The following is a 26815-nucleotide window of genomic DNA, read 5'->3' as shown; positions in this document are numbered from 1 at the left end:
GGCCCAGTACCCAGTACTCATCTTCATAAATGACTTAAATGAGGGAATAGAAGGACAACTCATCAAATTTGCAGATAATACTAAGAGGGTAGGAATAGCCAACACCCTAAATTACAGGCTCAAGATCCATATTCGCCAAAAGTAACACCCGGCCTTATTTTCTTTTGGGTCCCAAAATAATCACTGGGGCTTATTTTGGTGGAAACACAATTTTAGGGTGATTATAGGGTTTCTCTCCAGTGTGGATTCTTTGATGTATGTAAAGATTTCCTCTCTGAATGAAGCTCTTTCCACATTCTAGACATGCATGTGGTTTTTCTCCAGTGTGGATTCTTTGATGTGAATAAAGGGTTTTCTTTGAAGACAAACGCTTGCCACAATCCAGGCATTGATATGGATTGTCTTCCAAGTGGATTCTTTGATGTATGTAAAGGCTTCCCCTCACATCGAAGCTCTTTCCACACTGCAGACATTTATGTGGTTTTTCTCCTGTGTGAATCATTTCATGTCTATCCAGGTCTCTTCTCGTATTGAAGCTGTTTCCACATTCGAGGCATTTATAGGGTTTTTCTCCAGTATGTATTTTTGTATGACAATGGAGGCCTGAAGCCCCGGTAAAGCTCTTTCTACACGCCAGGCATTTAAATGGTTTCTCTTCTGTGTGGATCCTTTGATGTCTCTCTTGGCTGCTCCTGTGACGGAAGCTCTTTCCACACTCAAAGCATTTATAAGGTTTTTCCCGTTTTATTTACGGAAGTGGAGGCTTCATTCCTTTTTCGCCAGAAGTTCTGCCTCTTCCTTCTGAGGGACCGCCCCAATTACCGCCGTCTCCAGAGCGACCAATCGGCGTCCGCCTTCCTTCAATCAGCCAGAGGGCGCCTGTGCGGTGCCAACTGTTATTATGGTCCTACACGGAGGTGAAGGGGGGCTTCCCTTGAACTTTGGGATGCGATGCCCCCCCCCTACGTATTGAGGGAGGGGGAGGTCAGGGGCTCTTCTGGGGCTGCGACCTCATAGCAACCTCTGAAGGGGAGCCAGGGATGAAGGCTGGGAGGGTGGAAAGAAGAGAGTTCAAGGGTTGGACAGCTCCCTTTTCAGTCCAGCCCACCTCACAGGGTTGTTGTTGGGGGAAGAGAAGAGGAAGCTGTGCTGGATGGGAGGGGGAGGGGCTCCTCGGGGCTTCTCGCAGACGTTTCATTGCCCAAAGTAGCTTCCTTCCTCATAGCTAGAAGGGAGGGGGGCTCAGAGAGCTCCAAAGACCCCTCAGTTCAACCCTCAGCTCCAAATACTCCCCTTCATTTTGCTGCATGTCTTCTCCGCCTTATTGGTAAAAATAATAATTCCCAGTAAATAAATAAACTCACTATGTGTGATTCCCAAGTGTTATTTTAAATAGCAATTACATGGAATCTATTTGATCCAGGACAATTCTTGTTCCTAGAGATAAGAATTTGGAATTCCTGCACAAAAAGAAATCAGCTCGTTAAAGAGGACGGGAGGGTCAGAATCTCCTGCCGATGGTTGCTGCTAGTGAATTTCCTCTCATTCCAGCACATTATTATTATTGGAAAAAGGAAGCAGAAAAATCAGGCAATTTTGATACGATCCGAGTTGGTTTCCTTCTGGATCCCTTTAACTGCTGGATCCCTCAACACTTGGAACTTGGCCAAAAGGGGCTCATGTGCCTTGGGGGTTCAGCATCATTAAGCTATGCAGTATTTTGTTTTTGCAGAAGTGGTTCAAGGGAGACGGGATTTTGCTTTCTGTCCTGGATTGCTGTATTGCTTTGGGATTCAGGAAAAGGTGCCTCACCTAAGCAGAAATAATGTTCTGATGCTCTTGCTGTGTTTTTAAAGATTAGCCCTGAAGAGATTTTTTGCAAAATTGATAAAATCTACAGAGTGAATTCGTGGGTGGCCAGACAAAGACAATTGCCTAGAGATGTGGTAATATATTTTACAGACAGAAGAATGAGAAATGATATTTTGCAAAAGTCTTTTCTCTCTACTGTCCAAGTGGAGGGAAGAGAGATAGGAGTTTATAAAGAACTACCACCTAAGATGTTAAAAGATAGAAAGGACTTTGGATTTTTGGTGAATGAACTAAAAAAACAACAAATTCCATTTCGGTGGGATGCCCCAACTGGTATAATCCTGAGGTATAATGGAGAAAGATATCGATTAAACACTGTTGAAAAGGCGGAAGAATTTTATTCTAATGTTTTTAAAAGGAGCTCGCCATCCCCACGTACATCTACTGTGTTGGAGATAAAGGAGAGTGATAAGGAGAAACAACTTCAGCAAGAGATGGAACAGCAGCTTAAACAGGTGGAACCAGAGGTAATGGAAATGCAGGGAGCTACAGGAGGTTTTCTGGAGGAGCCCCTGCTAGACCTTCCTTCGAAAATTGTGATTGAACCACTTAAGACTACAAGAGATGTGGCTTTGGACCTAGCCCGGATGGCTGAAGCTAAAGATCAGCGTGTAACTCGAGCAATTTCTAAGCAACTTAAAGAAAGACAACAACAGGAAAGGCCCAAGCCACAAAAATATAAGAAAGGAGCCAAGAGCAACATACAAGAATGTGAAGCCATGGGGGGAGCAAAGCCAAAGACTACCGATTCAGAAGATCTTCGGCAATTCTGCTCATCGCTTTAAAAAAGTGTACATGACGATTAAGATCTTATCTTGGAATGTGAATGGACTGAACTCACCACAGAAAAGGAAGAAATTATTTACATATCTGAGACAATTTAATAATGATATAATTTGTTTACAAGAAACTCATGTTAGAACAAAAGATCAAAAATATCTGATAAATTCAAGATTAGGAATACATTTCATAGCCTCAAGTATGGAAAAAAAGAATGGTGTGGTTATTTATATAAATAAAAGATTGTCAGCTAAAATTATAGAAGCAGATGAAGGTGGCAGGTTTATAGCAATTGAACTGTACACAGCAACTGCTCCAATTTCAGTGATTGGAATTTATGCTCCTAACCAACAACAGGATAATTTTTACAAAACTTTGCATTCTAAAATATTGCAATGGGACTATAGATCTATTTTAATCATGGGAGATTGGAATGGAGTAATTGATTTAAAAATAGATAAAAAGAGTTCGGCGAAGTCAAGGATTAAACTGCCACAGACTTTTTTTGATATGAAAGAAGATTTGGAATTAAAAGATATTTGGAGAATACATAATCCAATATAATTGGACTTTATTTTCTTCTCAGATAGACATAGGTCTTTCTCTAGGATTGATTTTGTTTTACTATCAACTGATTTACTTGTAAAAACAAAAAGAAGAAAGATTTTTCCAAGGACTTTAACTGACCATAGCCCGGTATGGATAGAAATTGAGCTGGAAAAGAGTGAGAGAAGATCATGGAGACTAAATGAAAATTTGTTTAGATATGAAAAAAATATAATAGAACTTAAAAAGCAGATGAAAGAATTTTTTGAAATGAATTTGAATAAGGGTACCCCTATTGAAATCGTGTGGGATGCGAGTAAAGCGTATATGAGAGGGGTACTCATTCATATGAACTCTAAACACAAACTGAATAGACAAAAGAAAAGATCTGAAATCGAAGCAGAAATAAAGAAAGAACAGCTACTTATAAAAAATCCAACAGATGAAAGAAACGAGGAGCTATAAAACTTCTGAAAGATCAATTTCAAATGCTTATGGCGGAACAAACAGCAACAAATTTACAATTTGCGAAACATGACACATTTTGCAACGCTAACAAACCGGGCAGATGGTTGGCTTATACACTAAGGAAGAAGCAGAGTACACGGATTATTGATAGTATTGATATTGGAGGGAAGGAAATTTCTCAACAAAAATTAATTAAAGAAGTTTTTGTAGATTATTACACTAAATTATATGCCAAAGATGACACACAGAATGGATTTATAGAAGAATATTTAGAAAATAAAAGAGTTACAAAAATTACCAATCAACAAAAGGAGAGAATGAATTATCCTATAACAGCCGAGGAGATTATTGCCGCAATTAAACAATTGAAAACAGCTAAAGCTCCTGGGACGGATGGTTTAACTACGGTGTACTATAAAACTTTACAAGCAGAAATGATTGAGCATCTTAAAGATTTATTTTGTAGTATACAACAAGGGGGTAAAATACCCCCATCATGGAAAACAGCTTATATTTCATTGATACCGAAAGAGCAAACAGGTCCTAAAAAACCAGAGAATTTTAGACCAATATCTCTTCTGAATAATGACTATAAAATATTTGCAAAAGTATTAACCAACAGGGTGATGCCAGTTATTCAAGAGGTGATTCATTGTGACCAAGCGGGATTTATAGAAGGCAGATACATGAAGGACAACGTAAGGCAAGTTATAGATTTATTGGAATATCTTGAGAAGAACAAACAGATCCCTGCAGTGCTGGTTTTCTTGGATGCGGAGAAGGCCTTTGATAGAGTGGATTGGAATTTTCTATTAAAGACTTTAAAAAAGATGGACTTTGGGGATCAATTTATACAGGCGGTTTCAGCAATCTATCAAGAACAAAAGGCACAGATTATTATTAATGGAAATTTGACAACAGATTTTAATATTGAAAAAGGAACAAGACAAGGTTGTCCGTTATCCCCATTGTTATTTATTTTAACATTAGAAGTCTTGTTGAATACAATACGGGACTCGAGTATCTTGAAAGGAATAGTGGTAAGGCAAGAGGATTACAGAATAAGGGCATTTGCAGATGATCTGGTTGTTACCCTAACACAGCCAATGGAATCAATAATCCAGATGAAAGACATTATAAAAGATTATGGTACAGTATCAGGATTTAGATTGAACCAGAAAAAAACTAAGATGATAGTTAAAAATATGACACAAGATCGAAAACACAAACTTGAAAGCAAGGCAGGTTTTGAGATAGTACCAAAGGTTAAATATCTAGGAGTTCAGGTTGCAGAATCTAATATGAAATTGTTTCAAAATAATTATGAGGTGTTGTGGCGAGACGTACAGAAAGATATGGAGACTTGGAAAAAACTGCAACTGTCTTTACTTGGAAGAATAGCAGCAGTTAAGATGAACATTTTGCCAAGATTTCTTTTTTTGTTTCAAATGATTCCGGTGCTTAAAAGTGATAAACAATTGAAAGAATGGCAAAGTGGATTGAATAAGTTTGTCTGGAACGGAAAAAAAACGAGAGTGAAACTGAAAATTATGCAAGATGTTCCAGAAAGGGGAGGTCTTAAACTTCCAAACCTACAATTATATTATGAAGCAGCAGCTTTGACCCAAGCAAGTGATTGGTTTGGAAGGAAAAAGACTGGAATATTGACTATAGAAAGTTTTGATCTTGAATTCGGTTGGCATGCTTACTTATTTTATGAGAATAAAGTGGATAAAGTATTCAAAAGCCACATACTTAGAAACTCTTTGATGAGAGTTTGGAAGAAGCACCGATTCAAATGGGATTATAAAATACCGTTATGGCTGGATCTTGGTCATATCATGTGGAATACAAATATAATGTCACCCGGGGGGGGGGGGGGTTATATAAAGAAGTTCTTTTTATGGATGGGGGCAGATGGCAACTAAAGACATTAGAAACGTTGTTGGAAGAAGGGACTAATTTAACTTGGTTACAGTATAATCAACTTCAACTGAGATGGAAAGAAGACCAAAAAACTGGTATAATGATGCATGAAGAATTGGTTAGACATATAAAAGAGAAAGGCCCAATGCATATTAAGAGGGTTTATAATGTTTTGCTAGAAAGGGACTCGGAAAATGAATTGGTTAAAGATTGTATGATAAAATGGGCACAAAATTTTGCAGAACCAGTGATGTTGGAAACATGGGAAAAAATATGGGTCCAGAATGTTAAATTTACACAGTCGCAGAATTTGAGGGAAAATTTTTTATAAAATGTTTTATAGGTGGCATTTAGATCCTAAGAAATTATCGTGTATGTATCCTAATGTTCAACCAAAATGCTGGAGATGTGATAGCTTAGATGCCACATATTACGATATGTGGTGGACTTGTAAGAAAGTGAAGGCTTTTTGGATAAAAATTTGGTGGGTTATGCAAAATGTTTTGAAGAAAAAACTTCAGTTTTCTCCACAATTGTTTTTATTGGGTATAGTTAAGGGTTTTACATTGGGTGAAACAAAGCTGATATTGTATATGGTAACAGCAGCGAGATTACTGATAGGTCAATATTGGAAAAATGAAGCTATGCCCACTATTGAAGAATGGACTTTGAAGATGGCCAGTTTTGCAGAGATGGCGAAGATTTCAGCATATCTAAAAGATCGGACTCAAGAGACTTATGTATGGGAGTGGAAAAAGTGGATAGATTATGTGCAGAATAAAAACCAAACTAGGAAATACCAGATAGCTTTTAACTGAATGTATTATATAGGGACAGAATAATTGAATTTTGTCAAGATTTGAATAATATACAGGGGGTGGAGGGGTTCAAGTTTTATAAAATGTGATTTTGATTTGGATTATATTTTGAGGAAGTCATGGGGGGAGGGGAGAGTTAGGGAGGGTCAGGGAGGGTTGGGGGGGGAAACTGGGGAGAAAATGTATTTGTAAAACTTTTTCAATAAAAAAAAAAAGAAAGGAGGAGGGATGAGAAAGGAGAAGATGAATCCATGTGTGTGTGTGTATGTGTGTGAGGGGTCTGTGGAGGGGCTGGCAAGGCAGCTGGGGGGAGGGCCTGGCTGACTTAACCCTTTTACTGTCTCTGGGATGTATTTTGCGGTTATCGTTCATGACGGTTCGATATATTGCCCCCAAACTTCACTAAGTCACTAAGCAAATAGTTGTAGGTCAAGGACTATCTGTACAGTGCTTTAAAAATAATCCAAAATAGCCCCCAAATTGGAACCCACAGAGGTCAAACTTTTTCCTGCAACAAATCTGCAAAATTAGCCCAATTTGGTAGAAAAATTGTTCAACTGCCCACACTGTTTCCAACTCGCATTTCAACTCAATCCCCAAACTGTCCTCCTAGACACGGTTTGGCTTTTCAAGGAAAAGAAAACGCCATTGTTGATTTTTACCCTGATGTTATCCTCAATAAAGGTTTTTTTTTTTTTAATTTGATTTATATGCCACCCTTCTCCGGAGACTCAGGGCGGCTTACAACGCGTTAAGCAATAGCCTTCATAGCTTTGTATATTTATACAAAGTCAGCTTATTGCCCCCACAAACTGGGTCCTCAATTTACCTACCTTAGAAAGGATGGAAGGCTGAGTCAACCTTGAGCCTTGGAGAGATTCGAACCAGCAGAAATTGCAGGCAGCTGTGTTAATAACAGGGTGCTCTAGACCACTGTGCTATCAAGGCTTTTTCCTGTAACAAATCTGCAAAACTAGCCCAATTTGGTAGAAAAATTGTTAAGTGTCCACACTGTTTCCAACTCGCATTTCAACTCAATCCCCAAACTGTCCTCCGAGACACGGTTTGGCTTTTCAAGGAAAAGAAAATGCCATTGTTCATTTTTACCCTGATGTTATCCTCAATAAAGTTCAATAAAGTTCTGCAAACTCAGAAGATATAAATATGGGAATTCTCAAATTCAAAATAAAATGTCTCATCCCACTGAAGAACTTTCCATCCCAGAAACTCAACTGGTTTCTTTTTTTTTTTATTGAAAAAGTTTTTCAAATACAAATTTTCCCCCCTTTTTCCCCCCCCTCCTCCCTAACCCCCCCTCGCCCTCCCCTCCCCCTGTGGCTTCTTCAAAGTAAAACCCAAATTCATAACAGATTATATAATACTTTACCATCCCTTTACTCCATCCCCCATATGCTGACCCTTTCTTTCTAATATTATTATATCCCCCTTATTTCAAAATAACATTCTACTATAACATTGTATAATAACTCCTAGTTTAGCATAGTAATATTATTATATCTCCCAGTTTAGCAATTTAATCTACACTTTTTCTCCTCCCCCATACATATATCTCTTAAATCAAATCTTTTATGTATATTAATATAACATTTCAAAGCAACCTTCCACTATAAAACTATATAATAAATCCTAATTTAACATTTATTCAACTCATGGTCTATCCATTTCCTCCACTCCCATAAGTATATCTCTTAAACATAATATCCCTTTTCTTAAACTAAACAATCAATAAGCTAACCTGTCTCCACCCACTTTCCTACAGAATTACCATACATAACAATTCTTAATATCTTTATTCTTCTGCCCACACCACTAAAAAGTATTCCCTTATATAAATAAAATCCTCAAATGACTTTAAGCTTGTAATCCATATGATGTCTTCTGTAATGTCTTTCAGCTGGATTGTTAACTCCATCACCCATATTAGGGTAACATCACATCCTAATTCCAACAGTATGTTCGGAATCTTCAATTATCATCTGCCCCCATCAATAGTAAATATCTTCATATATATATATATATATAAAAAAAGGGAAAACAACCACCCGAGTGACTTTATATTTGTATTCCATATAGTGTCTATAGTAGTGTCTTTCATCTAAATTATTAATTCCAACCACCGTAATAGGGTAACAGCCAGATCTTCTGCGTGCCCCGATCCCATAACTCTCTTGCCTTGTAGCTCAGCATAAACGTAATACATTTATCAAAGAATCCAAAATAGATAATTCCAATCCATTCAGTTTAAGGCCCTTTTCACATCCCAAAAGTACAGCACTGCAGAGGTCTGTCACTCTCCTCAAGATAATATAAACCAATACTTTGCCTCAGCTATCTTTTCATATATTCAATCATCTTTTAGATAACTGGCATTACACTGTTGTTTAGTTTAAAAGTTTTTGTTTTTATGAGACCTACTTCTTTTTTTCTTGACTTTTTGTGGGTTAGATCTCCATCCTGATTTCCTTTCCATGAGTTGTATATCAACTGTTTGGTTTTCATGCTGATCTATAACTTGATCTTGTTGGTTTTGCTTTTGTGGTTTAAATCTCCATTCTGGTTTCTTTTCTATGAGTTGTATATCAACTGATTGATTTCCATGCTGGTCTTTGACTTGATAAGTCATCACATTAGAATCCAACGCCGCCTCTCTTGTATTTATAAATAGTCCAGCTGAGACCTCTGAAGAATCCAGAAGCGGCTCATCTACAAAGACCTCTGTAACTTGTTGTTTTTCCATTACTTCCACCTCCTTCTGCTTATCCTGAATTTCTATCTCTTGTTGATTTTGCTTTTCTTTATTCCACTCATGTATTATACATGAAGATGTTGAACCCATTTTAAGAATCTTATAGTAAAATTCTTCCGCTTTTTCAACAGAATTTAATTGGTATCTTTCTCCTTGATATCTCAATATTATACCAATAGGAGCATTCCACCTAAATGAGATGTTTTGTTTTTTTAGCTCAGTCACCAGGAATCCAAATTTCTTTCTATCTTTTAACATCTTGGGCGGCAACTCTTTATATATCCAAATCTTTCTTCCGTACAGTTGTAAAGTAGAATTAACGGATTTTTGCACAATATTATTTCTTATTTCTTTATCTGTAAAGTAAATCACCACATCTCTAGGCAATTGCCTTTGCTTTGCAATCCAAGAGTTTAGGCCTTATCAATCTTACAAAATACCTCCTCAGGATGAACCTTTAAAATCCCAGCCAGAACTTCAGCAGATATTTTTCTTAAATCATCTCTATTGTTTTCCTGTAACCCTCTCATTCTAACCGCAAATTCCGTGAGCCTGTATTGCATCATTATAATTTCTTTTTCAATCCCGTGTTTTATATTTTCTGCATTGCAGGTCTCGTGATCAGCTTCCTTTTTAAACTTTACTTCTGAGCTATTGTCTTGAATATTTATCAAATCATTTTCAATTCTTTGTATTTTATTATCCAAATTATAAATCTTGTCATCAACTTCCTCCATTTTAGACTCTAATAACTTGATATTTTTATCCATCACTATAACTATTTCTGAAAAGGCATTGGTCACTGTTACAATCTTTCGTTGTAAATTATCAGCTAATCAGCTAGAAATGTTGCCTGACCAGGTTCTGCATGATTGTCTGGGACACAACACATCATCTCCACAACTGCTGGGAAGAGGCTCTGCGGTATCTGAAGCAGCACATTAGATTCAGTCAGTTTTCTTCCATATGAAGAAGTATCCATCTTGTGAACTCCCAAGTCTCTTGTTATGTAATCTAAATGGGCTGTGATTAATGTGTACGTAGCATATGTATGGGTATATCTATATTCTTTTGAGAGCAGGCCTCAGAATTCCATTTTTGAACTTCAAAGTCTAACAATCGGAGCAGCCCTCAACGGCAGCCCTTGGATAGGGATCAGGCAGGGATCTCGTCCACAGCTGCCCAGTTGAGAATCCAACATTCCTGAACCACTGACAGATGGACATCCAGACTCATACAAGGCCTCCCGCCCCTCCCAGGACAGCCTGCTCTGCTAGTTGCCATCAGAATGACCGACAGCAGTCAAACTCAGGTCTGGGAGCCTGGGCATGGCCCTGGAAGATTAAAGGAATTTATTAAAAGAAAAACATATATTAAATTTATTAAAAGTTTTAATTGGATTTTATTACCTTTCTTACCAGGCATTTATGAGGTTTCTCTCCTGTGTGGATCCTTTTATGTCTATAAAGGCTGCGCCTTTGACTGAAGCTCTTTCCACATTCCAGGCATTTATGAGGTTTTTCTCCTGTGTGGATCCTTTGATGTGTATAAAGGCTGTTGCTATGACTGAAGCTCTTTCCATATTCCAGGCATTTATGTGGTTTTTCTCCTGTGTGGCTCCTCTGATGTGTATAAAGGATACTGATACGACCAAAGCTCTTTCCACACTCCAGGCATTTATGTGGTTTTTCTCCTGAGTGGATTCTTTGATGTCTATAAAGGTGTCCCCTCTGACTGAAGCTCTTTCCACACTCTAGGCATTTATGTGGTTTTTCTCCTGTGTGGATCCTTTGGTGTCTATAAAGGGTGCTGCTATCACCAAAGCTCTTTCCACACTCCAGGCATTTATGTGGTTTTTCTCCTGTGTGGCTCCTCTGATGTGTATAAAGGATACTGATACGACCAAAGCTCTTTCCACACTCCAGGCATTTATGTGGTTTTTCTCCTGAGTGGATTCTTTGATGTCTATAAAGGTGTCCCCTCTGACTGAAGCTCTTTCCACACTCTAGGCATTTATGTGGTTTTTCTCCTGAGTGGATTCTTTGATGTCTATAAAGGTGTCCCCTCTGACTGAAGCTCTTTCCACACTCCAGGCACTTATGAGGTTTTTCTCCTGTGTGGATTCTTTGATGTTTATAGAGGGTGCTGATATGACCAAAGCTCTTTCCACACTCGAGGCATTTATGAGGTATTTCTCCTGTGTGGATTCTTAGGTGGCTTTGAAGATGGTAGTTTGTTCTGAAGGATTTTTCACATTCCAGGCACTGATGTTTCTTTCCTCCCTCCTGGAACCTTTGGGGATCTCCAGGTCTTCCGAAGGACCCTCCGCCCTCCAGGCATTTCTTCAGTTTCTCTCCAGAATGGATCCTTTGATGTTTATAAAGGGTGCTCCCTTGACCAAAATTCTTTCCACACTCCAGGCATTTATGAGGTTTTTCTCCTGTGAGGATTTTTTGATGTTTATAAAAGTTTCCACTGTGATTGAATGTCTTTTCATACATCAGGACTTCATCTGGTACCTCTAATGAATGGATTCTTTGATGCCTATTAAGGCTTGTCTTGTATCTAAAACTCTTTCCACATTCCAGGCATTTATATGGTTCCTCCCCTGAATGGATCCTTTGATGCCTATTAAGGCTTGTCTTGTATCTAAAACTCTTTCCACATTCCAGGCATTTATGAGGTTTTTCTCCTGTGTGGATCCTTTGATGTTTATAGAGGCTGCTCCTCTGACTGAAGCTCTTTCCACACTCCAGGCACTTATGAGGTTTTTCTCCTGAGTGGCTCCTTTGATGTATATAAAGGTTGCTCCTCTGACTGAAGCTCTTTCCACACTCCAGGCACTTATGAGGTTTTTCTCCTGAGTGGCTCCTTTGATGTATATAAAGGTTGCTCCTCTGACTGAAGCTCTTTCCACACTCCAGGCACTTATGTGGTTTCTCTCCTGTGTGGATCCTTTGATGTATATAAAGGTTGCTCCTCTGACTGAAGCTCTTGCCACACTCCAGGCATTTATGAGGTTTTTCTCCTGTGAGGATTATTTGATGTTTATAAAAGTTTCCACTGTGATTGAATGTCTTTTCATACATCAGGACTTCATCTGGTACCTCTAATGAATGGATTCTTTGATGCCTATTAAGGCTTCTCTTGTATCTAAAACTCTTTCCACATTCCAGGCATTTATATGGTTCCTCCCCTGAATGGATCCTTTGATGTCTATAAAGGGTGCTGGTATGACGGAAGCTCTTTCCACATTCTAGGCATTTATGAGGTTTATCTCCTGTGTGGATTCTTTGATGTTTATAGAGGGTGCTCCTTTGACCAAAGCTCTTTCCACACTCCAGGCATTTATGAGGTTTTTCTCCTGTGTGGATCCTTTGATGTTTATACAGGTTTCCCAACTGACTGAAGCTCTTTCCACATTCCAGGCATTTATGAGGTTTTTCTCCTGAGTGGATCCTTTGATGTGTATAAAGAGTTCCCCTCTGACTGAAGCTCTTTCCACACTCCAAGCACTTATGAGGTTTTTCTCCTGAGTGGCTCCTTTGATGTGTATAAAGGTGGCTCCTCTGACTGAAGCTCTTTCCACACTCCAGGCACTTATGAGGTTTTTCTCCTGAGTGGCTCCTTTGATGTGTATAAAGGTGGCTCCTCTGACTGAAGCTCTTTCCACACTCCAGGCACTTATGAGGTTTTTCTCCTGAGTGGCTCCTTTGATGTGTATAAAGGTGGCTCCTCTGACTGAAGCTCTTTCCACACTCCAGGCACTTATGAGGTTTTTCTCCCGAGTGGATCCTTTGATGTGTATAAAGATATCCCCTTTGACTGAAGCTTTTTCCACACTGAATGCATTTATGAGGTTTTTCTCCTGAGTGGATCCTTTGATGTGTATAAAGATGTCCCCTCTGACTGAAGCTCTCTCCACACTCCAGGCACTTATGAGGTTTTTCTCCTATGTGGATCCTTAGATGCCTTTGAAAATCTCCGTTTCTTTTGAAGGATTTTTTGCATTCTGGACACTGATGTTTCTTTCCTCCCTCCTGGATCTCTTGGGGCTTTCGGGGTCTTCTGAAGGAGCCTCCGCCCTCCAGGCCCGTCTTGGGGTCTCTGCCCCTTTCCTCCTCCACGCGTCGCCCTCTAGGCAGCCGCCTTTCCCGGGCTCCCCCTGGGCTCCTCCGTCCTGCAGCTCCAGAGCCTCCCGGCCTTTCCCCGCCGTCTCCAGGGGAAGCCGCGCCAGGACCGGTCAGGACTGCTCCGCGGGGCCCGCTCTCCTCCTCCTCCTCCTCTCGGGCGGCGCCTCTTTCCTGCATCCGCCGCCATCCTCCGTCCTCCTGCAGGGGAGAAAGAGAAGAGGGTCACGGCTGCCTCCCCTTCCCCGCAGGGAAGCCCCAGACCCAGGCCCCCGCCTCCCACGGGCCTCCCGGGGATGCTCCAGGCGAACACGGCCTCCCTCCCAACAACCCCAAGCGAGACGAGGCCTCCGCCTTCCCATCTTGCTCGCCTCCCTCCCTCCCCTTTCCGGAGACGCCCTCCCGGACTGCAACTCCCAGCATCCCTTGCGCCGAACCTGCATCATCCTGTCTCTTCTAGCGCCGATTCAGGCAACTCCACGGGTCTCGGTTTAGTTTTCCGGAAGTAGAGGCGACGCTCTTCCGCGTAGGAAGGACGAAGCTCCGCCTGTTCCTGTGGAGAGACCGCCCTAAGCGGTCCTCCTGCCAATCACCGCCGTTTCCAGAACGGCCAATCGGCGTCTTCCTTCCTTTATGTGAGCAAGATGGCGCTTGCGCGTTCCCGAGAGTTGTGAGAGTTCCGGGCGGTGGTGGGCCGAGGGGGTCCCCTTGAATTTTGGGGTCCGGTCTGCTTCCCCCACTCCCCGCATCCAGCAGGGGGCCGTTTTGGGGCTGAGGCTTTCTTCCCATAGGCAAGGGGGGGGCTGTGGAGGGGGGGCGGAAACACCATTCCTTCGGAGGGACCGCCCCAAGGAGTCCTGCAGCCAATCGGCGCCGTCCCCAGAGCGACCAATCGGCGTCCTCCATTTTCAGTCACCCAGAGTGCGCCTGCGCGGTGCCGTTTCCCTTTCTGTTCTCGGGCGGAAGTGACACTTGGGGGGATTTTCCCTTTGATCTTTGGGGTCCCTCTTCTCCCCCTACCCCCCTGAATCCAGGCAGGCGGAGGTTGGGGGGGCCCTTCTGCGGCTCTGACTCTCCCTCACTTACCCCAACCGGTGTCCCTCCCTAGACAAGGCGGGGGGGGGTGGAAATATGGGGGGGGCACCCAGGCAGGCTGTGCTGAGGGGTCTCCCCTTCCTCCTGGGGGGCTCCAGGCAGGCTCCTCCGTGGCCTCCAGGCAGAGAGACCGAGGGGGCTCCTCCTTGCAGCTCCTGACCCCCCTTTTCCCGCTTCCTCCCCCCCCCAAGACCCCCTTGCAAATCTGCAGGGGGGAAATCCCCTCCAGGACCCCCCCATTAATATGTGGACCCCCTCGGCCTCTGCTGAGCCCCTGAGGTCGAAGCCTCCAGGAAGGAGAACCTTTCCCCCCCCATTGCAGCCCCATCCAGCTCTGCCCCCCTCCCCTTAAATGCGCCGTAGCTGGAGCACCCCCACTGCCTTGGGTTGGTGGTGGGGGCTTTCCCTATTTAAATGCTCCTCTCTTGCACTGCAGCTTCTCCTCTGCTGGGAGGTGATCCTGATCCAGCAACCCCATAAGTTTTTAAACTTGTATGTCAGCCATCTCGCCAAAAGCAACCTTTAAGATTTGACATTTTAATGTTCTTGTTTTTGCAGTAAATACCTGGGGTAAGGTGATACTGGAGCCCAGTGAGGTCCTCAAGGTGTTTTTAGGTGTATGTAGGAGTTTCCCCTGTCAGCTAACAGAATAAGAACAACTGAGTTGAAAGGGGCCTTGGAGGTCTTCTAGTCTGACCCCCTGCTCAAGCAGGAGAGCTTATCCAAAAAGTGCTTTTTCAAGAGGCAACTGGGTTTCATTTGCTTTTCTTTGAAGATGTTTCACTTCTCATGCAAGAAGCTTCTTCAGTTCTATAGTACCGAAAAAGCTTCTTGGATGAGAAGTGAAATGCCTTCAAGCTCCCCCCCCCCTCCCTGGGCTTTTCCCCAGTTCCCTCTGTATCCCATTGGGTCCATCAGTCATCGGAGGAGGATCATTCGAATGGGCCTGCAGAAGGGGGAGAGTGGCATAAGAGAATCTCACAGGCACCAAATCATGATCTGACCTTGACGGGGGATAACAATGGATTCCCGCCCGATCACATTGCCATTGATCTGGTAAGATTAAACCAGTGTCTGACGACCATTGTTCTGAGTCATGGCTGAGTCGATCTGGGATGGGCCCATGACTGCCGTGATTTCTTAGATTGTTTCTGAAGCCAGGGGTGGCAAACGGAAGTCCCCCAGGACTATGAGCCTGGAGAGCAGGGCAGATGTACAGTAGTATCCACGCTTAAGAAATAAGGGTCTCCCAACCAGAAACCTGGGGACCGAAGCCCCTGAACGCCAAAAGAGATTCTTGGGTGACCACTGCCACTTACTTCCCATGCCCAGGGGCTCAGCTGGCGCAAAATCCTAAACCTGGATGGACACATCTCTTGACAGGCCTCAGAGATGCATGGCTGGTCAGCTGACTTCTCATCAATAAAGTCTTGGATAATTTGGGATCTTTATTATTGACTGACCTGGGATTCACCGGGAGCAACAGCCAAGCCCTAGGGCCTCAGTGGAAGAGCTCTCCAGTGCCTGGGAGTGAATTCAGGAGGCCGGAATACACCACCCATGTTCCAAGGCTCTCACCTGTCACTTGATGGACAGCAGTAGCAATAGAATATCATTCCCTCTCGCATTGAAAACTTTTTTTAAGCCTAGGCATACAATACAGTTTATGAAAGTGACTTTAGGCAAAGAAAGCTATACTTGGCCAAAAAGCCGCAGGTGGGGACTATGAAGCTGTTCGCCCCGCACCAGCCAGCCCATGTTTTCCGGCCCCCATGGTCCTTGCACCTGCCGAGGAACCACAGCGAGGTCAAAGGAGCGCTTTTGAAGGACCCAACAGCCATCTTTACTGTGGGGGCTGCCAAAGCCTTCTGGGTTTGAGACAGAAGTAGATCAGAGCTGCCAAAGCCTTCTTTGGGGGCTGCCAAAGCCTTCTGAGATGGAAGTAGATCAGAGCTGCAGGTCCGCCACAGACAGGAAGGGGGCAGCAAAGGACAGGACTTGTTACACCATCTGTTGACCCTCAGGAGCCCAGCAGCCCAGAGATACTCAGCCGAAGCCTTTTCTTGAAGTGCCACTCCTAGCCTGCCTTCCTGCCAAGCAGGTGGGACACTGGTTCTCCCCAAATTAGAGCCGCACAACCACCTTCCCAGGTAGTCTGGCCAAGATGCTCTAGAACTTGAGATATGTTGGCCAGCCCCATAAATTTTGATTCGATTCACACAACACTACTGACTCCATAGGATCTAACACCCACATTCAGATGTCCTAAGAATAGAATAGAAAAAATAGAATTCTTTATTAGCCAAGTGTGATTGGACACACAAAGAATTTGTCTTTGGTGCATATTCTCTCAAGTGTAAATAATGTCAGGGTTCTGACTGATGCCATTATTAATATAATAATAATACATTCATCAAGTATGTTAAAAATACATTCAAGAGTCATAAGATACAACACTTAGTGATATTCATTGGATACCAAATAAGCAATCAAATCACATTAGGAAACAAAACAATATAAATCGTAAAGATGTATGTGTGGTGGTGTTGAGAAGAGCTGGATTTCTAGGGATTTGTCTGTTGTTTTAAGTTCAGCCTTCGTTACTTCCAGGTTGAGTCCAAGCTGGCCTATCAGTTGCCCCCTCTCTGGGGCAATCCTGGTTGCAGCTGAAACCCTTCCTGAAGGAGAATATGGAACCAGAAATTGCCCTCTCATAAAAAGAGATTGTGGCCACAAACCAGAGGCCAAGAATTGTTCCACCTGCTCCAGTCAAACACCATGAGAAATACTGGGCCCAGTTTGAGCCCCTCAAATACTATTTCACAAGTTTCAGAGAAGGACGAGGTGAATGATCGAATCCACCTGTTGTAGCAAAAAGGGTACCTTTTTATATAAGTAAATTCAAATAATCTCAATTTACCGTCGAACTAGTTAAAACTGACCGAACTAAATGGCCTCCACAAGGTGTTCTTGCACAATGTGCTGGGTGTAGAGTTTGATTTATGACTAACCTTCTAAATAAAACAAAATGGTATGGACAAAACTTCTGCATGTAGCCTGTGTTGATTTTAAATCTACATTTGAGTCCATTTTCAATGAAATCATTATGACGAACTTGGAAAATGCAGTACAGATGGTTTTTCTCATTCAGCAATTGTATGAAATGTGTTAACCCTCCTCTTCAGAAAAGTCTCGCAGGGCTGTATTTGGACCTCCACCTCCACTCCTTAAAAGGTCAACTGACCATCTCCTACTTACACCTGCCTCAATCCCTGGGCCCATATGTACTTCTCCTCCTATGTGCTGAGAATATGGCTAGTATCTCACAAAGCTTTGTTGGCCTTAAGAGAGTTTAAGGACTTGCATCTCCTTTCCGTTCAAGGAAGTACAACTCTCGAGACGGTTGGCATTTCAAAAGGAAACTTGAGAGAGTGATAGCAAGACAAAGAAAGCAGGATCTGAGGATTCCCACGCAATTCCCTCAGATTAAAAGAGATATCTCACCCTCAGTCCGGTGTAGGATAAGGCAATCCGCAGGCGCCAAGTTGTTTTGAGAACTGCGGGCTGAGAAAGCAATAAGTTGTTCTCAGGAGTCCCTTGCTGGAGGCTCATGTCTAACAGATGGCCCTCAATTCAATCCCTCCCCCCTTTCATTCCCAAGAAGGAAAGTAAAAGTACAGGATAGGCAGGAAAGGGGTTATAAAGCGAGGAATGTACCCAGACCACGCCCCTCCCGCGCTAAAATGGCAGCATTCCAATAGTCATCTATGAGAGTCCCTTGTGGCGGTTTCTGCTGGAAGACAAGGGGACCATTGAGAGAATTCAATTGACAAGAGTTTCAGATGTCTAGGGATGGTCTTACATGATATTGATATTTGGACAACCCATATAGATTATATCAAACACCCTAGTGTTAGGTCCTGCCATTTGGAGATGCATTGGGGAGGTGGACAAATGGACAATATGATTGAATGTGATGGGAAATAAGGAGGGGGGAAATGAAAGGCGATGAAGAGCAGAGAAATCTAAAACCGGTTTGTACTCTTTGCTTCATTCTGATGGGTCTTTCTTAAGGGACCAGGTTGGGGCAGGTCTGACACCTGGATTCTACCACAGCACATTTGTTTGAATTAGGCACAGAGCTGGCAGATCATTTAGTTTAGTTTAGTTTAGTTTAGTTTAGTTTAGTTTAGTTTAGTTTAGTTTAGTTTAGTTGTTTAGTTTAGTTTAGTTTAGTTTAGTTTAGTTTAGTTTAGTTTGATTTGTATACCGCCCTACTCCCAAAGGACTCAGGGGGGTGAACAGCCAACAATAAAATACATAAATACACAAAATTTAAAAAACCCGATAAAATCAAATTAAACTTTTTGGCCCAGACAAATTAAAATACCCCAATAATTTAAAAACAGATTAAAATTTACATATTTAAAAAGGGAAGAGATCAGGCCAAGCCCGCTTGATGGAATAAAAAGGTCTTCACAGCACGGCGGAAGGAGCACAGATCCGGGATCCTCCGTATCTCCGGGGGGAGCTCATTCCAGATGGTAGGTGCCCCCAAAGAGAAGGCTCTCCCCCTAGGGGCCGCCAGTCGACACTGTTTGACTGACGGCACCCGGAGGAGTCCCTCTATGAGAGCGTACTGGCCGGTGGGAGGCTATTGGTGGTAGTAGGCGGTCCCGTAAATAACCAGGCCCTAAGCCATGGAGCGCTTTAAAGGTGGTAACCAAAACCTTGAAGCGCACCCGGAAGACCACCGGGAGTCAGTGCAGCTCGCGCAGGAGAGGTGTTACATGGGAGCGCCATGTCGCTCCCATTACCACCCGCGCGGCCGCACTCTGCACCAGTTGGAGCCTCCGGGTGCTCCTCAAGGGGAGCCGCATGTAGAGAGCATTACAATAGTCCAGGCAGGAGGTGACGAGGGCATGAGTGACCGTGTGTAACGAATCCCGATCCAGAAAGGAACGCAACTGGCGAATCAGGCGGACTTGATAAAAAATCCTCCCGGTCACGGCCGTCAAGTGCTCTTCTAAAGACAGCCGTGAATCCAGGAGGACGCCCAAGTTGCGAGCCCTCTCCGTGGGGGCCAATGATTCGCCCCCAATAGTCAGTGATGGCGTCAACTGGCTATATCGGGACGTCGGAAACCACAGCCACTCGGTCTTGGATGGGTTGAGCCTGAGCCTGTTCCTCCCCATCCAGATCCGCATCGGGACATCACTTCAAGGGCATCGTTGGGGTGATCCGGGGTGGAGATGTACAGCTAGGTGTCATCAGCGTACTGATGGTACTCCACCCCGAAACCACGGATGATCTCGCCCAGCGGCTTCACATAAATGTTGAACAGGAGAGGTGAGAGGACGGACCCTTGCGGCACCCCACATATGAGGGGCCTCGGGGTCGACCTCTGTCCCCCTGTCAACACAGACTGCGACCGGTCAGAGAGAAATGAGGAGAACCACCGCAACACAGTGCCTCCCACCCCTAACTCTTCCAACCGGTGCAGCATGATACCATGGTCGATGGTATCAAAAGCCGCTGAGAGATCTAACAGGACCAGGACAGAGGAGCACCCCCTGTTCCGAGCCCTCCAGAGATCATCAACCAACGCGACCAATGCCGTTTCCGTGCTGTACCCGGGCCTGAAGCCGACTGGAACGGATCCAGATACGTCGTTTCATCCAGGTGCTGGGGGAGCTGTTGCGCAACCACACTCTCAACAACCTTAACCACAAAACGAAGGTTGGAGACCGAACGATAATTTACCAACATTGCCGGGTCCAGGGAAGGCTTCTTGAGGAGAGGCCTCACCACCGCCTCTTTCAAGGCAGCAGGAAAGACACCCTCACCCAGCGAAGCATTTATAATCCCCTGGAACCAGCCTCGTGTCACCTCCCGAGAAGCCAGCACTAACCAGGAGGGACACGGGTCCAATAAACAAGTGGTCGCGTTCAGTCTACCCAGAATCCTGTCCACGTCCTCAGGGGTCACAGGATCAAACTCATCCCAGATAACATTCTCAAGACGTGCCCCAGTCCCTCCCCCTGAGACTATCCAGTCGGAGTCCAGATCTTCCCGAATCTGAGCGATTTTGTCATACAGATATTGAACAAAATCCTCGGCTCTACCCTCCAAGGGGTCCTCCCGCGCTTCCTGGTGGAGCAGGGAGCGGGTCACCCTAAACAGGGCGGCCGGGCGATTATCTGATGACGCAATAAGTGCAGCAAAATAGCTACATTTCGCTGCTTTTATCGCCACTAGGTAATTCCTAATATGAGCTCTTACCAGTGTCCGGTCAGATTCAGAAAGACTGGCCCTCCAACTACTCTCTAGGCGTCTTTTCCGGCGCTTCAACTCCCTCAGCTCCTCAGTGAACCAAGGAGCTAAATGAGATCGGCGCCGGGTCAGAGGCCGCAAAGGCACGACCCGATCCAGAGCTCCAGCGGCCGCCCTATCCCAGGCGGCTACTAGGTCTCCAGTCGAGGCGTGTGCCAGAGCCTCAGGGAATGGCCCAAGCTCCATCTGGAACCTATCCGGTTCCATCAGGCGCCTGGGGCAGAACCATCTTACCGGCTCCGCCTCCCTGCGGCGGGGTGTAGCGGTTCGAAGGTCGAGACGAAGGAGTGATCAGACCATGACAAGGGCTCGGTGACTATATCCCCTATCTCGAGATCACTCAACCACTGTCCAAAGACAAAAACCAGATCCAGCGTGTTTCCCCCCGTGTGGGTAGGGCCATGAATTAACTGGGTCAGGTCCATGGCTGTCATGGAAGCCATGAACTCCCGAGCCACCTCAGATGCCTCACCAACGGACGGCAAGTTGAAATCCCCCAGGACCATAAGCCTAGGGGTCTCAACCGCCACCGTGGCGATGACACTGAGTAGGTTGGGCAGGGCTGCTGCCACATGGCAGGGAGCCAGGTATGTGATCAGCAAACCAATCTGTACCCCGTTGCCCCATTTCACAAGGAGGGATTCACAGCCGGCCGTCTGAGGAACAGTGGCCTCCCTCGGTCTCAGACCTTCGTTAATAATAACCGCTACCCCCCCCGCCCCTACCCTGCAACCTCGGCTGATGGAATGCGCGGAAACCTGGTGGGCACATTTCAACAAGAGGGACCCCCCCCTCTTGGCCCAACCAGGTTTCCGTAATACCTGCCAGGTCCGCTCCCCCCTCCTGAACAAGATCACAAATGAGGGGGGCTTTATTTACTACAGACCTGACATTGCATAACATCAGACGGAGGCCAGGGCCCTGAGGATCTGCGCCACCTGGAAAATTGCGGATGCCAGATCGGCCCGCTGCAAGCTCTTATCTCTCGAGGAGCCTGACCAAAATTTCCAGCGCCACTTCAGGAAGAGATGAAGCTTCCAATTTGAGGCAACAGGATCACACACTCCGTTTAACTTGCTGTGAATTAACTTCCTTCCTTAGACTTTGCCTCAGTCGTCTCCTTCTCTGCTCTCGGCCTTTTCTGGTTCTTGCTGGGGAATCCTTGATTGTACAAACAGAGGCACAGAATCAACGTCACCTGAAGCTTTAGCACCACTTTATAAGACCTTCGTAAGGCCACACCTCAATAATTCAAGGTTGGTCACCACATTGCGAAAAGTTGTTGAGACTTTGGAAAAAGTGCAAAGAGGAGCAACTAGGCTGATTAAGGGCCTGGAGACTAAAGCACATGAAGAAGGGTTGGGGGAACCGGATATGGCTAGTCTGGAGATAAGGAGGACGAGGAGTGACATGATAGCACTGTTCCAATAGATGAGAATTAACCAGTGGAACAGCCTGCCTTCAGAAGTGGTGGGTGCTTCCATCACTAGATGTTTTTGACAATAGACTGAAACAGCCACTTGGTTCAAACTAAAAGGATATATAATAATTAAGTATTAAATTGGAAAAAGAACAAGTAAAAGAAACAATGATAACTTGGGCTAAGAATTTTGGCCATACAATAGAATTAGATAAATGGCAGAAATTATGGGATAGAAACTACAATCTTACAATGTTAACAGCATATAAAGAAAATCTTTATAAAATGTTATATAGATGCCAGTTTTCACCTGCAAGAATAGAGAATATTTACAAAGATAAATCTGTTAAATATTGAAATACCCGTTTCATATTATCATATCTGCTGGACATGTCCCTGAGCAAAAAACGTTTGCAATAAAATCCATACATGGCTGGAAGCTATGATAAAACAACACGTAGACCTACAACCTGAGATATTCTTGTTGGGCATGCTACCAGGAAATTTCAAGAAAGGTAATACAGATCTAATTCTACATATTCGAACAGCAGCAAGGATTGTATATACTGGAAAATACTGGAAAAATGAAGAAACCCCCACAGATGAGAATATAATTTAAAAAAATACTGGAATCTGCAGAAATGGATAGATTCACGTTTAAAATTAAAAACAAGAGACTGAATATTCTATGACATGGGAGTTATTTGGTCAGTCGAGGAAAACAGGTTAGATGGTGGAAATATGAGAAAATGTGGATTACATGAGAAAGATTTAAAGTGGATTAGTAAATATTTTGAGGGTTATCCAATTGATGTCAATATGGAAGATATTTCTTTTTACCATAATGATTGATATTATCTACTATATGTTTGTATATCAACATGATTACAATTGTGATGATTTTCATACTTTTGTATAAAAGTACACTATTAAACAGGAAAGGGATGCGGTAGCTCAGTGGCTATGACGCTGAGATTGTCGATTGAAAAGTCGGCAGTTCAGCAGTTCGGATCCCTAGTGCCGTGAAACAGGGTGAGCTCCCATTACTTGTCCCAGTTTCTGCCTACCTAGCAGTTCGAAAGCACGTAAAAAATGCAAGTAGAAAAATAGGGACCACCTTTGGTGGGAAGGTAACAGCGTTCCATGCGGCTTTGGCGTTGAGTCATGCCAGCCACATGACCATAGAAATAACTTCGGACAGTGCTGGCTCTTCGGCTTTTGAAACGGAGATGAGCACCCCCCCTAGAGTCGGGAACAACTAGCACATATGTGCGAGGGGAACCTTTACCTAGACAACAGAGTGTTCAGTATAGAAAGGGAACTTTTGATATAATAGTAATAAACTGGGGGGGGGAGGGAAAGAGTGGACAGCCACTTGTCTGGAATGGTAGAGAATCTCCTCCTTTAACAGGAGGTTGGATTAGAAGGCCTGCAAGATCCCTTCCACTGCTGTTATTCTGTTATCATTATTCTGTTGCTTTGCGTGTACACTGAGAGATTCTGCATGGGAAGCAAATTCCTTGTATGTCTAATCACACTTGACTAAACACATTATTCAACTGAATTACTCAGACATATATTGACTGAAGGTCCTTCCACATTCAGGCATATTTAGCATTTCCCCCCATGTGAATCCATTGATGTCGATGAAGGAGTTCCCCATCAGTAAAGCTCTTTCCACACTCAAGGCATTTATATGTTTTTCCCCGTGTTCGATTCCTTGATGGGAAAAATGGTCCTTCTTTCAACTGATACTTTTCCCTCAGTCCAGGCATTTGAATGATTTTTCTCCTTAGATGCCTTTGAAGGTGGTAATTTCTTTTGAAGGATTTTTTACATTCCGGGCACTGATATTTCTCTCCTTCCTCCTGGACCCTTTGTGAACTTCCTGGTCTTCCTAGGGATCCTCTGCCCTTGAGGCATTCATTCAGCTTCTCTCCCCAAAGGATCCTTTGATGTCTATAAAGGCCACTGGTATGACCAAAGTTCTTTCCACACTCCAGGCACTTATAAGGTTTCTCTCCTGTGTGGATCCTTATATGACTTTTAAGATGGTTGGTTTTTTTAAAGGATTTTTCACATAGAGGGCACTGATGTTTCTTTCCTCCCTCCTGGATCCTTCAGGGCTTTCCGGGTCTTCCAAAGGACCCCCCCCCCCCTTCCAGGCATTTCTTCCAATGGATCCCTTGATGTCTATAATGGCTGCTGGTATGATGAAAGTTCTTTCCACACTCCAGGTTTCTCTCCTGTGTGGATCCTTAGATGTTGCATAAGATCTCCTCTCTGACTGAAGTTCTTTCCACACTCAAAGCATTTATGAGGTTTTTCTCCTGTGTGGATCCTTAAATGCTTTTGAAAATCTCTGTTTCTTTTGAAGGATTTTTGACATTCCGGGGATCGATATTCCTTTGCTTCCTCCTGGATCTTTAGGGGCTTTTGGGGTCTTCCGAAGGAGCCTCCACCCTCAAGGCATTTCTTCGGTTTCCCTCCGCAATGGATCCTTTGGTGCCTATAAACGCTGCTGCTCTGACTGAAGCTCTTTCCACACTCAAAGCATTTATGAGGTTTTTCTCCTGTGTGGATCCTTAAATGACTTTCAAGATGGTCGTTCCTTTTGAAGGATTTTTGACATTCCGGGCACTGATGTTCCTTTCCTCCCTCCTGGATCCTTCGGGGCTTTCGGGGTCTTCGGGAGGAGCCTCCGCCCTCCAGGCCCGTCTCAGGGTCTCCCCCCTGCATCGCCCTCCAGGCAGCCCCCTTTCCCGGGCTCCCCGTGGGCTCCTCCCTCCTGCAGCCCCAGAGCCTCCCGGCCTTTCCCCGCTGTCTCCCGGGGAAGCCGCGCAGGGACCGGGCAGGGCTGCTCCGCGGGGCCCGCTCTCCTCCTCCTCCTCTTGGCCGGTGCCTCTTTCCTGCATCCGCTGCCATCCTCCGTCCTCCTGCAGGGGAAAAAGAGAAGAGGGTCACGGCTGCGTCCCTTTCCCCGCAGGGGTGGCCGAGGCCCAAGTCCCCGTCTCCCATTGACCTCCCGGGCATTCTCCAGGCAGACAAGGCCTCCTTCCCAGCCTTCCGTCTCCCTCCCTGCCCTCAAGACTAGACCTCAGGCTCCCGGGCCTGCCTTCTCCGGAGAGACCCTCTCGGACTTCGACTCCCAGCATCCCCTGCGCCAAACCTCCATCATCCTGGCTTCTCTGTCGCCGATTCAGGCAGCTCCCTCGTTGCCCGTTTTATTTACGGAAGTGGAGGCTTCATTCCTTTTTCGCCAGAAGTTCCGCCTCTTCCTTCCGAGGGACCACCCCAATCGCCGCCCTCTCCAGAGCGACAAATCGGCGTCCGCCTTCCTTCAATCAGCCAGAGGGCGCCTGCGCGGTGCCGACTGTTGTTATGGTCCTACACAGAGGTGAAGGGGGGGCTTCCCTTGAACTTTGGGATGCGATGCCCCCCCCTCCGTATTGAGGGAGGGGGAGGTCGGGGGCTCTTCTGGGGCTTCGACCTCATAGCAACCTCTGAAGGGGAGCCAGGGATGAAGGCTGGGAGGGGAGAAAGAAGAGACCCTGAGTTCAAGGGTTGGACAGCTCCCTTTTCAGTCCAGCCCACCTCACAGGGCTGTTGTTGGGGGGAAGAGAGGAGGAAGCTATGCTGGATGGGAGGGGGGACGGGCTCCTCTGGGCTTCTCTTCTTGCAGACGTTTCGTTGCCCAAAGTAGCTTCCTTCCTCATGGCTAGAAGGGAGGGGGGCTCAGGGAGCTCCAAAGACCTCTCAGTTCAACCCTCAGCTCCAAATATTCCCCTTCATTTTGCTGCATGTCTTCTCCGCCTTAGTTGTAAAAATAATAAAGGCAGGATCCCAATAAATACATAAACTCACTATTTGTGACTGACTCGTCTGTTTTTAAATAGCAACTACATGGCCTCTTTTTGATGCAGGAAAATTCTTGATCCTGGATGTGGAATTCATGCAGACCGGAATGCCCTTGCCACGGTCACTCATGCCCTCGTTACCCCTAGGTTGGACTACTGTAACACCCTCTACATGGGGCTGCCCTTGGGATGTGTCTGGAGGCTCCAGCTAGTCCAAAATGCAGCCGCGCGGGTAGTTACGGGGGCGTCTAGATACTCCCGTGTAACACCTCTCCTGCATGAGCTGCACTGCCTGCTGGTGGCGCTCCGGGTACATTTCAAGGTGCTGGTGCTTACCTATAAAGCCCTTCATGGCTTAGGCCCGGGGTACTTGAAGGACCACCTCCAGCCGCTCTCCCATCGTCCTGTGCGCTCTCACAGTCAGCCTCCTCACGGTGCCGTCGGCCAAACAATGTCGGCTGACGGCCGCCAGGAGGAGGGCGTTCTCTGTGGGAGCCCCGACCCTCTGGAATGGATTGCCCACTGAGCTCAGGACAGCCTCCGACCTTCTTTCCTTCCATCACGAGCTGAGGACGTGGCTCTTCTGTCAACTCAACTGATCCGTTTGGGGGTACACTGTCATAATTTTAAACTGTTTTAATAGGGTTGCTGATTTTAATTTTATTTCATTGTGATTTGTATTGGAATTTGTCATTTTGTAAGCCGCCTTGAATCCCCAGGGAGAAAGGCGGCATATAAATTGCAATAATAAATAAAGAAAAGGAGACCATCTCCAGTTAAAGAGGAGCTAAGGATGAGAACCT

General features: G+C 44.8%; 1 protein-coding gene across 1 annotated transcript in view; it reads right to left on the bottom strand.

Annotated features, from left to right (window-relative positions):
* LOC139325606 (uncharacterized) overlaps nt 1–26815 on the bottom strand; it is an 84543-nt gene that overhangs the window by 40248 nt on the left and 17480 nt on the right. The window contains 8 exon segments of the mRNA XM_070955531.1: nt 209–715; nt 10587–12207; nt 12292–13149; nt 17345–17357; nt 24128–24245; nt 24388–24566; nt 24618–24890; nt 24893–25091. Coding sequence (XP_070811632.1) covers nt 209–715; nt 10587–12207; nt 12292–13149; nt 17345–17357; nt 24128–24245; nt 24388–24566; nt 24618–24890; nt 24893–25091 — 3768 coding nt within the window.

Source organism: Pituophis catenifer, unplaced genomic scaffold (genome assembly GCF_029215685.1).
Source record: "Pituophis catenifer annectens isolate HBS135680 unplaced genomic scaffold, rPitCat1.0.hap2 SCAF_17, whole genome shotgun sequence".
NCBI classification, from domain to species: Eukaryota; Metazoa; Chordata; class Lepidosauria; order Squamata; family Colubridae; genus Pituophis; species Pituophis catenifer.
Note: the sequence above shows the minus strand (reverse complement) of the source record. Positions and strands in the feature narration are given on the sequence as shown.